Consider the following 13556-nt stretch of genomic DNA (forward strand, 5'->3'; position numbering starts at 1 on the left):
CTCTTGTCTGCCCGGTCTGGGCCTTCTTCACCTTGTAAGAAACACCTGCCCCTTTGGTCATCCAACCCTATGGGCACTCTCAGCTGCCTGGGGCCACTAGAACACCTGCCCTCTGCATGACTCACCAGGAGATCTTTGAAGAGTGAGATGATCTTGATAGCATGTTTATCATCATCAAACATGGAGGTGAGGGGCAAGCACAGAGCAAGTCTGGGCATGGACCTGGGGAGGGCTGAGGACGGCAGAGATCACAGAGGGGATGGACCCAGAGAAGGGCCCGCATACCTGTGTCCCATCTCTTCTAGATAACCAAGAGTTTCTGGTCAACAGCAACTGCTCCATTCTCCTGTTGCTACATTACATTAGAAAGAAAATGGGGTTGCGTAAAACAGGTAAGTACTTTGGGGAGGAGCAGCGGCTGAAGGTCAGAAGCCATAAGCTGACTCCGGCATCTAAACTTTCCTCCCAGCAACAAGAGCTATCCTCACATCCCTGGGCCCTCCTCAACTCCAACCCATTCTATACTGGGTCACTAGCCCTTTTTACTCGCGTTCTCTCTCCTTACTTGTCTCAATTACCCCGTGGCCTTCCTTTAGACACCATCGATTTGTGTGATGAAACTGGGACCATGAAGTTATTTTTCTTGACAAAGACACCTGGGGACTACGCCAGCAAATTCCTTACAGCACGAAATACCTACTACGTTTGTAAAGTAGAGCGTGGAGCAGCAGGTAGAGGCTTGGGGTATTCGCCATAGAGTCCCTCAAAAGGGATTAAAATAAGGCCCCTTTCTCTTGTAATCCCAGCACTCGGGGGAACTAAGGCAGAAGGATTGTAAATTCAATTCAGGGCAGCCTGGGCTTCATAGCACGATCTCATTCCAAACACCACACACACACACACACACACACACACACACACACACAAGCCAACAGCAACAAACATAAAGCAGGGCTGGCTGGGATGTAGCTCAGTTGAGTTGGCAGAGTGCTCACCTAGCATGCATGAAGTTCTGGGTCTCATCCCCAGCACACACTCTATGTGGTGGAGCATGCCTATAATCCTAGCACTTGGGAGGTGGAGACAGGAGAATCAGAAGTTTGAGGTCATCTTTAACCATACAGCAACTGTGAGGACAGCCTGGGTTTCATAAGACCCTGCCTCAAAATAAATACATTCTTTCTTTTCTTTTTCTGAGACACGGTTTCTCTCTGTAACAGCTCTGGCTGTCCTGGAACTCGCAGAGTTCCCTAGTTCCCTGCCTGCCCCTGCTACCCAAGTGCTAAGATCAAAGGTGTGCACCACCACACAACATAAATACATTCTTTAGAAACTGAGGTAAGGAGAATTGAGAGTTGGAGGCCAGCTTGGGCCATATAGCAAGACACTGCCTCAGAAAACACCCACAGGTTGGAGCCAGGAACATTGGGTGTTCAAAGTGGACTTGGGCTATATGAAATCCTATCCCCCCCCCACAACATATTAGTAAATAAAATAGGGTATCCTTAACCAGATCCAAATTGACCATGTCTAATCAGCTCAAAGAAGGGACATTGCTTTGATGGCAGTAGGTTAGGTTCATATATATACCATGTCACCCTACTTCATCCTACGGTTCTTGTAGGTTTATGCCAAAGGGGAGGGAAATGTGCATGAGCTCAAGTAAATATTTAGTGAAGAATCCTGAAATAATGGGCTTCAAAAAGTCAGAGACTTGCTGGGCAGTGGTGGTGCATGCCTTTAATCCCAGCACTAGGGAGGCATAGACAGACGAATCTCTGTGAGTTCGAGGCCAGTCTGGTCTACAGAACAAGTTCCAGGACAGGCTCCAAAGCTACAGAAAAGCCCTGTCTCAAAAAACCAAAAAAAAAAGGATAGAAACTTGGTATGTCTCAGGGGCTGAAAATAGCACAATGCTATGTTTACAGGCACCAGGATCGAGAATTCCTACAAAGCTGTTGTGCCCCTCTTGAAGAATCCAGAACCTGAACTAGTTGGTAAGGCATGTGATGGGGGAGGAAGGGCATAGGAAGTTGTGTATGTAGCTGTGTGCTGGGCATAGTACCAACACTGGTAACCCTGGTACTCCAGAGGATTTTGAGTTAAAGGCAGCCGAGGCTGGATGTGGAGAAGTCTATCAGGGAAGGGAGGGTATGAATGTAGGGGTGGGGCTAGCACACTGGGGTAGGTGGGATCATAGGAGCTTAGGAAAAGGGGGACAAGGGTCTAGGTCAACTCTTTAGGGGGTTGTCTAGTTTAAACTAACTATACATGTCACTCCTTCCCCCATGTCCTTGTCGTCTTTTCCATTTCCCAACCACCTGTGGGAGCCAGCCAAACACCACCCTCTCCTCACTTCCTCTGTAGGTCAAGTTACCCTGACTAATCAACGGAATGATGGAGGGTCATGGTGGGTTCCATATCTCTTCCTCAGAGGTGATGCTGCTTTTTCTTGTTTTCTAGAGTCCTTGCGCACACAATGTGACTTCCTGGAGAGAAGCCGAATAAAGATGCTTAGAACTCTAGAGGCTAAGAGATTGGCAGCCATGGAATCCTCCGTAAATCTTCCAGCAAGATCCTCCAAGGGTGGTGGAACCCAGCAGGGCGCTAGTCAAAGCAGTCAACAGAAGGTTTGTGCCCTGCCGACCCCTCAGAATTTCCTGTCTAAATCTCATGTCTATGTTCATCACCTGACTCCAACCTCTCTTCTCCTTCCTTCGGCCCTAGACAGTAGAAACCTTTCCTGCAGAGCCTCGATATTAATAGCTTCATTTCTCTTTTCTAGTCTAAAGCTGGACGATCAGATGAAGATGGGCCGGCTCCCACCCGCAGACCATACTATAAGACTCGAGCAGACTTTCTCAAGAGACATCGTTAACTCAATAAATGACCAGCTGAGAGCAGCAACTACCAGGGGAGAGCATGAAATTAGTGGAATTTTATGTGAGGCCTTCTTTTTCTAGAAAGACTCCTTCTCCCCATATCTGCACAAAGGCTTCAGTAGGCTGCAGGCACCAGGGACGCTGAGGGTGGACCTGAGCGACAACAGAGGGCTGGAGTGAACACTTGCGGGGTGTGGGGGGGTGAGGAATGACTGTGAAGTCTGGTTACTAGACTTTTAATACAATGAGCCTTTGAGGGCCAGAGAAGGGGGTGGGGTCTTCTCAAACCAGACTACCTCCCCTCGGGGGAGGCCTATCTTGCGGCGGCCCACTCGGGCTGGGGTTAGGTGTCCCTCCCCCACCACACTCCATTACCTCCCAGGCTGAAATTCCCCCACCTCCCAGCCTGTGGGCAGTCCCTCCCCACCCGCCCTTCAACTAACTGCCCTTTGCTTTTCCGCCTCCCTCCCCTATATTGGAGGGGGGGCAGCAAGGCTGCAGAAACCAGAAACCAGATCTGATTATAGACATTTATTGAACTCATTTATTGATTTGACACACTTCCCCACTCCAACCTAGCACATGATACAATCTGGGTAGGCTAGGCGCTGACACAGGAAATGATGGGAACCCACAGCAGGGGTGGGGGAGGGGACAATGCAAAGGACGCTAGGGGGAGGGGCTGCTTGGGGGCTGGGGTGGAGGAGCCCCAGATGGCCTCTCTGGCAGGTGCTAGTAAACCTGATCCACATTCCCCCCATCCCTGCTCATTTCCCAGACCCTCAGCCAAACTCCCCAAGCTCCCCCTTCCCTGTTCCTCTCCACAGCCCTGCCTGCCACCACACAGTCTTCCACAGAACCCTGGCAGTCCATGACTGGGAAGAAGGGCAGGGACAGCTGTCCCAAGCCTTGAACAGGGAGGTCTCTGTACCTAACTTTACTAACCTAAATCCTTCCTTCTTTCACGCCCCTCCCAGGCCCTAAGCCAATTTCAGGCCTCGGATGCTCTCTGGTAGTCAGAGTGCCCACTCCACAACAGGACCTTCTAGGCACAAGTGGAGAGGATGCAGGGGCTTGCCTTAGGTTTCTTTCCTTAAACTCTAACCTAAATATGCATGCAACTTTTTCTAGACCTGGTCCAAAAGGGAGGGTTTCCCTCCAGTCGCCTTTGCTCCCCACCTCTCCCCAGCTTCCTGTGTCTCCCTCCTAGAATTTGTAGTGTTTGTATCATGTCACTATGCCAAAGCCTTCAGAAAGAAAAAAAAAAGCATTCTCCCCATTACTAGCACCTCACCACTGTTAAAAAATCTCTATATTTGTGTTTATATTTCTTTAAAAGTTTATAAAAAGCCTGTCTGTTATCTGTATCCTTCCAAAAGTGATTTGGCCTGGTGAGCCACTCCAGTGCTCAAAACTTGGCCCTTCTAGGTTCCCTAACCCCCCACCCCCCACCCCACTGCATAAAAATCCAGGCCCAACCTGGCCTGGCCCAGCTCTAGTAAGACTCTCTACCAAAAAAAAAAAAAAAACCCTGCTCCCAAAGGCAGGGGTAATAAGGCCACTGGTGACTTCACAGTTCTAACAGCATTGCTAGCCCCTGCTACAAGGCCTAGAAGGTGGGAACGGGGAAATCAATGATGGCTCCTGAGAAAGGGCCACAATTGCCCCCTAATTGGCACAGTGAGAACACGCCCTCTCCCCTTTCTCCTCCCATCGCCCTCCTCCACAATCCCTACATGCAATAGCTTTAGCCTTATGATTCCCTCAGCACTCATGTGTGTGACCTCCTAACCCTAGCTAGAAAGCAGGGTTCCAAATTCTAGGTGAGGGCTCAAGGGGAAAAAGTGGGTAAGGACAGGCCGGGCTCCACCTCTGAAGCAGGGGACAAAGCTTCTGGTTGTGACTCAGGGATCTGTTGGAAAAAAAAAAAAAGAAACGGAGGACAAGATAAAAGATTCATTTGGGGGCACCATTCAGACTTATACCAAGCAGACACTTCCTCCCCTCCCTCTGCACACCTCCCCCTTCTGTGATAAGGAGCCAGGAAGTCCCACTTAAAAGTGATGCTATGCTAATATGCCATCCTCCCTCCGACTCTCCAGGAAAGCCTGTTATCAGCTCTAAAGCTCCCTCTGGCTCAGATCATAGAATTAGCTGAGCATTCAAGAACAGAGATGCTGTAGTGATCAGGGGCTGCTATACCTGGCTCAAAGTTGAAGTCCAGTCCCTCGCCATCCATGAGGTCACTAATGATGTTATCCATGTCGCACTCCAGGTTCTCCATATACATATCAAGATCTAGATCCTGAGGCATTCTGTCATGGCTGGTAGCTTCAGTAGGAGATGAGAGCACAGGGGTCCCCAGGGCCTTATGGATGGGAGCCCCTGCCATGACTGGAGGTGGTGCCATCACAGAAAGGTTGGGAACCACGTTACTGGGACCTGGACCCTCTAGCGGCTTAGGACATAGGCTAACTCCAGTAGCCAGCTTGCTAGAGGAAGGCATTCCTCCCAGTAACAGCAGTGTAGGAGCCTGAGACAGAATAGGATCTACCTGGGTCATAAGAACATCAGCAGGAGGTGGTGGTGTATCAGAGGTGAGCAAGGCCTCTAGAGACTGGGAGCTTGAAAAGCACCCTTCTCCTGCTGACAAAGACCCATCTATTGGGCCAAAGAGGGAGGCACCATAGCTATGTAAGGGGCCAGCAAGCCCAGGATGTTGCAACGAGAAGCCAGGCAGACTGCTCCTAGACAGCAGGGAATGGGGAGACGCAAGATTGAGCCCATCTAGCAGCTCTAGATCTTCACTGAGGGGGGGAGGAACACCCCCCGAGTAGCTGCTGGCTGAGGCTGGCATTTCCTCTCCTGCTAGCACCTCAGACTCTGGCCCCATTGGGGACAGTCGGGTGCTAACAGTGCTAGCATTTGAACTGCTTCGTGGACGGAAAGTGGTCCACACATCAGCTTCTTCGCGGTTTCGAGAACAAGGGCTGCTTGACCACTTGGCAAAGTGGCCTAGAGGGCTCCTTGGAGTGGCACCTTCAGGTGGAGCTGGCAGGACCGATGGCTTCTTCTTGGGGCCTTTGCTGCGACCCCGGAGCAGCTTGCTGCTGCTATCCATGGAGGCAGCCCTGCGGCGGGGCGCCTTGCCACCCTTGCCACCCTCAGGGTTCAGCATCCACCAGGAGCTCTTGCCAGTGGCCTCGTTGTGAACCTTGATGAACTTGCTGTGCAAGGACAGGTTGTGACGGATGGAGTTCTGGATGGGACAGAGGTGTAGAAAAGAGGCATGAGGTATGTGTAGGGGAGGTTGGTAGCCAGTAGTCTAATCTAAGGGGAGGCTGGGACACAGCAGCAGAAGACTCAAAAGTCAAATCAGGGGAGAAATACACATTTCCCAAGCTCAGTGTCTCCCCCAGACTTCTTACAGGGAGACATAGTAACAACCTACTCTCCAGGGAGAGCAGCTATCTACCCTAGAATAGCTCCTTTCAGATCTCTGGGTGTAGGGTTGGGTTGGTGGGCACAGGGGAGTACTCCACCTTGGAAAAAATAGACTCAGTTGGGAAAAAGCATTCCATAGTACCATTCTTTTCCTGATGTGCAGGCTTGGGTAGAGGATACAAGATGGTGGCCATACCAGCCTGGGTATGACCTGGTTCTCTGAATAAGCTTAAAGGGCTAGAAGTTCAGTTCAGCTAGTACTCCTTTCTTCTCTAGACCCCTTTAGGTCAGCCAGATATCTCTCTAAGACTGAGATCCCAAGCCAGGCCTTTAATTCTAGAACTCTAGAGGCAGAGAGGGGATCTCTGTGAGTTCAAGGCCAGCCTGGTCTACAGATCCAAGTTCCAGGACAATCAGAGTTAGAGAGTGAGGCCCTTTCTCAAAACACCAGAAGAAAAAAAAATCCCAGTCTTCTTTCTGCCAATGGGGAAACACACAATACTTTCAAGAGGTGTAATTTCTCTGTCCCTCTTTCCTAGGAAGACATTTCCCTCTCAAAATTCTACTGGAGGCCAAGCTTAAATCTTATGCCTTTTAATAAAAAAGTGTTTGCTTATCCCCCATACCCAAATTTCTTGTCTAGTATTTTTCATCTGTTTTCCAGTTTTCCCCAATCTAATGACATGGTTTAGGGGTTCATGTAATTAGTCTTGTCAACTGTAAATACCAAAGGTACAGACAATGCCCCACCCCAGTCCCACTGTTCCCAAAGTGCCCCCTCAGAGTGTCAAGGCCACAGCATATCAAGTACACAATATATAATCAATACTTGTCTAACTGGTAGGTAGCCCCTAAATATCTATAGTGAGATTTTCCTTGAGGCTCTGTCAGTTCTTGGGTGTCTTGGGTATTGGGACCTACCTATTATTTACTCTGCTTCGCTGGTGACATTTAGAAAAAGATACCTTTCCTCCTAGTAGTCCATGGTGCAAGATGGAGACTGATACTTCTTGAGCCTCTGGTGCTGCTTGCTTTTACTGGTTGGTATACGCTGTCTGCCCCACCTCCCATCACTTCTCTAGCTCCTTCCCAGTCCCCCCTCCCCCAGTCATCTAATAATCCCTCCACCTTAAAGGTCTTTTGACCTCCCACATGGAGCTCTTTACTTTAGAAATAAGTTCAGGAGGAAGCTGCATGGTAAGAACCATGAAGAATCCCAGCGGTAGAGGCAGGCGGATCTTTGTGAGTTCGAGGCCAGCCTGTTCTACAAGAGCTAGTTCCAGGACAGGCCCCAAAGCTACAGAGAAACCCTGTCTCGAAAGACCAATAAATAAATAAATAAAAGAAAGAAACGGAGGCTCTATATAGAGAGAAACCATTTCTCTCTGAATGGTAACCCTTGTCTTGAAGAACGTGGCTTGACCAGCTTCTTGTGCCAGGGTCCTTTAGGGTAAGACTTCTTGCCTCCCTGAGCCCGGCCATCCACATCGACTCTTAGTAACTGAGCACGCGTGTGCGCGCGTGCATGTATGGTAGTGCTGGGGTCAAGCCCAGAGACTCACACGTGCTGTGCAAGGATTAACTACTGAGCCACCTTTCCATCCACATCACCTCTGTCAGACCTTGGGACAAGCAGGTAGGAGAGGTCAGTTCCCAGGTGCCTAGAACTCTTTGAGGTGTGTGTATTGGGGGGGGGAGGGGGGGAATAACTGCTCACTAAGCCACCAACTTTAGCGTTCTTGTTCAAGTGAGTGCCGCCCCCTGGTGGGGTGGGAGTGACCTTGGCACAACACCAGGGAAGTGTGAAGCTTCCTGCTGGGGGGGGGGCTTTTGGAAGCTCTAGACCCCACCTGACTAGGTCTGGCATTGAAAGTAGCACCTAACTTCCAGTGCCTGAATTTCCTCATATGCAAGATGTAGATTCTTAAGCTGCCACCGAGACTAACAAAATGAAAAAATTCTGAAATTATTTCACGGATTGTTTCACAGGTTATAGATTCAGCTTAGTGGCAACCGCGCTGCCCTGGGTTCAGTTCCCAGAACCAAAAGAAAAAAAAAGATTTCATAAACTATAAAGGCTGTGTTAAGCATAAATCATAAGGAGGGATTACTCCCACAGTATAACAAGCAACTAACTCCTGGTCATTCTACCCTGGAAAGTTAACCTAAGAGAAAAGAAAAACAGCTGCGCAGGCTGGGTCCAAGGAGGGGAGCTCTTTGTGAGCCTGAGATTGTGGCATGGCAGTCTACCCAGAAATAGTGCCAAGGGTCTCAGTCAGCTGTCCCATCTTCTGTTCTGTCTGGCCCCTACGCATACTGCAGATCTGTTCCCTCGCTCTAACATCTACGGAGAGCTCCTCCGTTCATTCTGTCCCCTGTACTTGGTACGCTAACCCTAACCACCTACAGAAGTACACGGCACTGCTCTGCTATGGGTTAAACGCCCCGATTCCCTCATTGTGTGGTCTGAGCCTCATTTCTCTGGCAAATTTCAGTTATCATCTACGATCTTCCCAGTTTCTTCAAGAAAGACCACGAGAACTTCCAACCTAGGCTCTAAAATCAGAGCGATACGACACCTCCTTTCTCACGAGTAGCATTCCTCAACAACAAAGACTTTCCCCGAGAGTTTGGATAGTTCCTTACGAGGAAGAATTTTCGGCAGTAGAAGGTAAACTGAGGCAGATAGCAGCTCACAGTCTTTTTCCTTAGTGCACAGTATCAGCTATCTTTCCTCGTGGATACCAACCCCTTCTTTTCCCCCTTCACCGCCCACTCCCTCTTGGGCAGAGCAATCCTCTAACAGTTCCTGTTCACTGAGGTATTGGAAGGCGAGCAGGGAATCCGAGTAATCCCGCAGGAATGGACCAAAAGGTGTTGGGTGGGAGGTGAGGGAGGAGGGAAGGCTAGGTGCGGGTGGAGAATCCACACAGTTCCTGCTGTACATAGGATAAAGACTTCTCTGTGGGAATAGATGTTTGGAGCAGCTCAAGCCAAAGTGCTGAGGAGGGAGTAGAGAATTCGATTTTCCTCAGAGCAGGGACAGTGTCTTATTCATCGCTGATCCTCCCGCTTCAAGCTCAGAGTGTGGCATATACTATGTACTAAGTAAATGTTTGTCTAACTGAAGATTGAAGGTGGATCTTTGGGCTTCCCAACGGAGTGGAGAGGAGGTAACTGGGGCCCCGGAGTGAGAGTACCCAGAGGGGTCCAAGGGTGGATGGCGTGAAGGTAAGGGTCATACTTACTTTCCATCCTGCGGAGCTGTTGCTGTCACCCTTGTCCTTGAAGTAGGGCACCGTGCGGACCATCCATTCGTAGATCTGGGCAAGTGTCAGCCGCTTCTCCGGGGCGCTTTCAATGGCCTGGCTGATGAGTTCTGCATATGACTGATTTCCCCAGGCATTCCGGCGGGAGCCTCCCTTCCGAGGACCTGTTACAGCCCCCAGGATTCCCGGCTGGGGGCCCCCTGCCGGCTCTGGGAGCCGTGAGGGCAACAGGATCGGTTCGGAGGGTCCCTCCGAGTGTACCTTCTGTCCCAGACTGGGCTCCACCTCGGACGGTTCGGGTGGCTCCGTAGCGAGCTCTGGTCTAGGAAGGGGCCAGGTGCAGGACCGCGGACGGCTCTGGGGTTCGAAGTCGGGATCGAGGTCTATGATCGCGGCAGCCTCTGTGGCTGACTTCTTATTCTCAGGATCCATGCGTGGAGTTGAACCTCTGCAGCTCAGCGTTCAGTGGAGCCTGCCACAGTCCCTCACCATGCCTCCCCTCAGTGGGGAAGCATCGAGGGCCAGGAGGCACATTCCTGCCAGTTCTAAGAAAGTCAAGAACTTCTCCCTTGTCGCAGGATTCTAACCCCCAAACTGTCCGTTCTACTCAGTTCTCCGAACTCCTTCCCGACTACAGGCTGCAGCCTCAGAGCGCTACTCTGAGGCACCACCTGTAACCTCCGCCTAGCGAAGGCACTTTCTGCACCCTCTCACTCAGCTTCCTGCTCTTTTAAACCTGAGGCACCATATCCCCTCATACATTGCGCTCCCATCACCGAACGTCTCAGCGCAGTTCCCACCCCCTTTCAAGTTGCTGCCCCCCGGACACTCCTCCCAAATTTCCTCCACCCGGATCGCTGCCCTCCCCCACGCCCCCGCTCCCTAGCGTCACTTGTCCCTCCCCTGGCTCGCCCTCCCCCCTCCTCTTCCCTCCAGGTCACTCTTGATAGGGTCAAGGTTCCTGCAGCCCCAGCCTCCCTTTTTCCCGCACAGAATCCCCTATCGGACCCCCCCACCCCCCGCCCCCCGGGTTTCCCTTTTGTTTTGCTCCAAGCAGCAGCCCCCGCCTGACGTCTCTGTTTACCACTCGCCGGGGCAGCCATCTGCGCACGCGCCTCGAGAGCCACTTGGGAAACCGAGTTCCTCAGTCGTGCCACCCAGGTCGGTCTCGAGGACTACATCTCCCGTCTTACCTTGCGACCAGGAGCCCGATATCGGCTGCAGGACCGCGGCGCGTGGCAGGATATGGGGGAGGTGGAACTTTAATGATTAGAGGTCGTCCCGGACTCTCTTTCTTTTCTTAAAAATCATTTTCCTCATTCCTTCCTTTACCACCCTCTCCTTTGAGTTTCAGGGTCCCCCAAGTGACTGTTTGGAGAGGCGCTAGACTTTCCCGTCTTCAGAAAGCAAAATGAAAAGTATTGTCCCTATAAAAAGCCGAATGAGTATCAACAAGTAGGGAACTGATTAGAAAATAAGATACATTCACGCTGGGGAGGTGAGTGGGGGAACTTGTATAGCATAACAAATGGTGTTAACTGATGGTGGTCCCCCCCCCATCCATCCTCCGTGTGCAGTTCACGGACGCATCTCTAGCCAGTTTCCTCCCTCGGCTCTGCTGGCCTCTGAGATATTGATAGTCTCCTTTTCCTGATCTTCAACAGCTTCCATTCAACAGATCCCCAACTGAACTCTTTAAGAAATCTCTTCCTGCACCCACTCCCCTATCCTCTTGCTACTCTTAACCTTGGTTAGCAGCTGTCCTGGTGTGCACAGCCTTCCAAATCACACTTGCTGGTCACCTTTCCAGTTCCGTAACTTGCTACTTCCAAATCCCAAATGGAGGCATTATAATTGCGTTTAAGGGTTTTGGCACAGTGGTGCTTGCCTTTAATTGCAGCACTTAGGGGGCAGAGACAGACAGATATCTGTGAGTTAGAGGCCAACCTGGTCTACATAGTGAATTCCAGGACAACTTGAGCTCTCGAAACAAACCAAACCCCCAACAACCAACACCAACAATCTCTGCGTTTAAATGGCTTCATCATCCTAACTGGAGCTCTGTTCATTCATCACCCCTACTAGCCTAACACTGCCATTACCCCTGCTACAGTCTGTTTCTAAGAAACACCTGGTAATTCGAAATATAACTTGTACCAGTCACTGTTCTAATTACTTTACCAATTGTCTTAGCCACTGTTCTATCGCTGTAAAGAGACACCATGACCAAGGCAACTCTTATGAAAATTGGGAGGTGGCTTCCAGTTTCAGAGGAGTCCATTATTATCAAGGGAGCATGGTGGCCCATGCAGCTCTGGGACAGTAACTGAAAGCTGCATCCTTGTCTGTTGATCTAGAGAAAGAGTGTGACAGTAGGCACAGCTTGGGTTCAAAGTGGCATTTTCAGTGACACACTTCCTCCAACAGTGCCACACCTTCTAATTCTTCTGATCAAATAGTTTCAAATAGAGCAGTCCCCATGAGCCTGTGGGGGGCATCCATATTCAAACCACCACACAAATATTAGATCCCTTACTCCTCACATAACCACGCAAAGTGGATACTGCTGTTATATCCATTTTATAGATGAAAATGCTGGTGATCTCAGCAATCAAGTCAAGGAAACTGATGGTCCTTATCATCCCTCCCTCCAGTCTCCATCTTGGGAAAAATCCCATCCATTGTTTCAGGTTTTCCTCCTGCATAGCTTGTTGTTCTCTACGTGCATTTTAAAGCACCTCTGGCAAGCTCCCGTTCTATAGCTGCAGGGCATTTCTGCTGCTCCGTTTTTTTTTTTTTTTTTTTTTTACGGTAAACTGTGAGGCCTTGGGGGCAGAAGTCTGTGTGATCTCAGTTCTGGGTCACAGTTAACTTTGGCCAAATGAATAAACAAAAAGATCAAGAATTACATATTACACTTAGATATTTAACAACTTTTAAATAAATACTCTTTTCTTTGCCTGGTCATATTGCCATTTTTCTGCTAGATAGCAAGGCTAGAGAGACTATAACTTGTTTACTGTTTGAATTGTTGTTGTATATACTTTTCTCCCTCTCCTTACTCATTTGCTTTTTGGAAACAGAATCTCAAGTAACAAACCCAGGCTGGCCTTGAACTGTTGATCACCCTGCTTCTACCTTTCAAGTCCTAGTATAATAGGACTTTCCCCCAGCACTTATACAGTTAACTAAAAAAATAGGGTTTTTTTTTTCTTTTGGCTCTTTTTGAGCCAGGGTTTTTTTTGTGTATAGCCTTTGCTGTCCTGGAACTCTCTATGTATCAGGCTGGCCTCCAGCTCACAGAGATCCGTCTGCTTCAGTCTCCCCAGTTGTTGTGATCCAGCTGCCCTCACTCCCCCTGACCAACAGTGGAACTTCCTGTGTTCTGTAATTGACAAGAATGTTTGTGTTTATTCTGGCCAGTGGGTTTCCACAGAAGCAGTAGAGGTATAAAAGGCTTTAGTTCAGGACAAAATAAAGGTTGCTGTTCTTCCACCTGAAAAGAAGCCTCCGTGTCTCAATCCCAGCACCGCCCTCCAGTCTCGGCATCCAGGCTGTGCTGGCTGCAGCAACCAATGATGGGATCAGAGGCATTCGCCATCGATGAAGTTTTTTAAATGTGTGTGTGTGTGTGTGTGTATGTGGTGTTATGGTGTCTCTACTTTCACCATGTGGGTTCCTGTGATCAATCTCAGGTTGTAAGGTGCTTGGGGCCAAGTGCCTTTACTCACTGAGGCGTCTTACCTGCCCAGTTGATTTTCTGTTAGGTTAAGATTCTCTGCCTCCTGTGCTAGGTGGTGGTGTTGTACACCTTTAATCCTAGCATTCTGGAGGCAGAGGCAGGTGGATTTCTGTGAGTTCGAGGCCAGCCTGGTCTACAGAGTGAGTTCCAGGGCAAAGGCTGTTACACAGAGAAACCCTGTCTCAAAAGAAGAAAAAAAAAGATTCTCCTCCTGTGAGG

General features: G+C 49.8%; 2 protein-coding genes across 3 annotated transcripts; one reads left to right on the plus strand and one right to left on the minus strand.

The window, feature by feature from the left end:
* The first annotated feature begins 47 nt into the window (after positions 1-47).
* Positions 48-4398, plus strand: CUNHXorf65 (chromosome unknown CXorf65 homolog). Of its 2 annotated transcripts, XM_050119693.1 has the most exons (6): positions 48-186; positions 306-392; positions 597-731; positions 1929-1997; positions 2464-2630; positions 2786-4398. In XM_050119693.1, the coding sequence occupies exons 1-6, from the start codon at positions 162-164 to the stop codon at positions 2876-2878; spliced, it is 576 nt and encodes a 191-aa protein (XP_049975650.1). In that variant the 5' UTR covers positions 48-161; the 3' UTR covers positions 2879-4398. The 2 variants fall into 2 exon arrangements, with proteins under 2 accessions (XP_049975650.1, XP_049975649.1); XM_050119692.1 differs by lacking the exon at positions 48-186 and having other exon boundaries at positions 243-392.
* Positions 4399-4436: 38 nt separating this feature from the next.
* Positions 4437-10453, minus strand: Foxo4 (forkhead box O4). Its single transcript, XM_050119689.1, has 3 exons — positions 9575-10453; positions 5085-6141; positions 4437-4794 (listed from the first exon to the last, which is right to left on the minus strand). The coding sequence occupies exons 1-3, from the start codon at positions 10025-10027 to the stop codon at positions 4787-4789; spliced, it is 1518 nt and encodes a 505-aa protein (XP_049975646.1). The 5' UTR covers positions 10028-10453; the 3' UTR covers positions 4437-4786.
* Positions 10454-13556: the final 3103 nt, after the last annotated feature.

The sequence above is a fragment of the Alexandromys fortis genome, unplaced genomic scaffold, assembly GCF_014885135.2.
Source record: "Alexandromys fortis isolate MF-2015 unplaced genomic scaffold, M_Fortis_MF-2015_v1.1 scaffold_155, whole genome shotgun sequence".
NCBI lineage: Eukaryota > Metazoa > Chordata > Mammalia > Rodentia > Cricetidae > Alexandromys > Alexandromys fortis.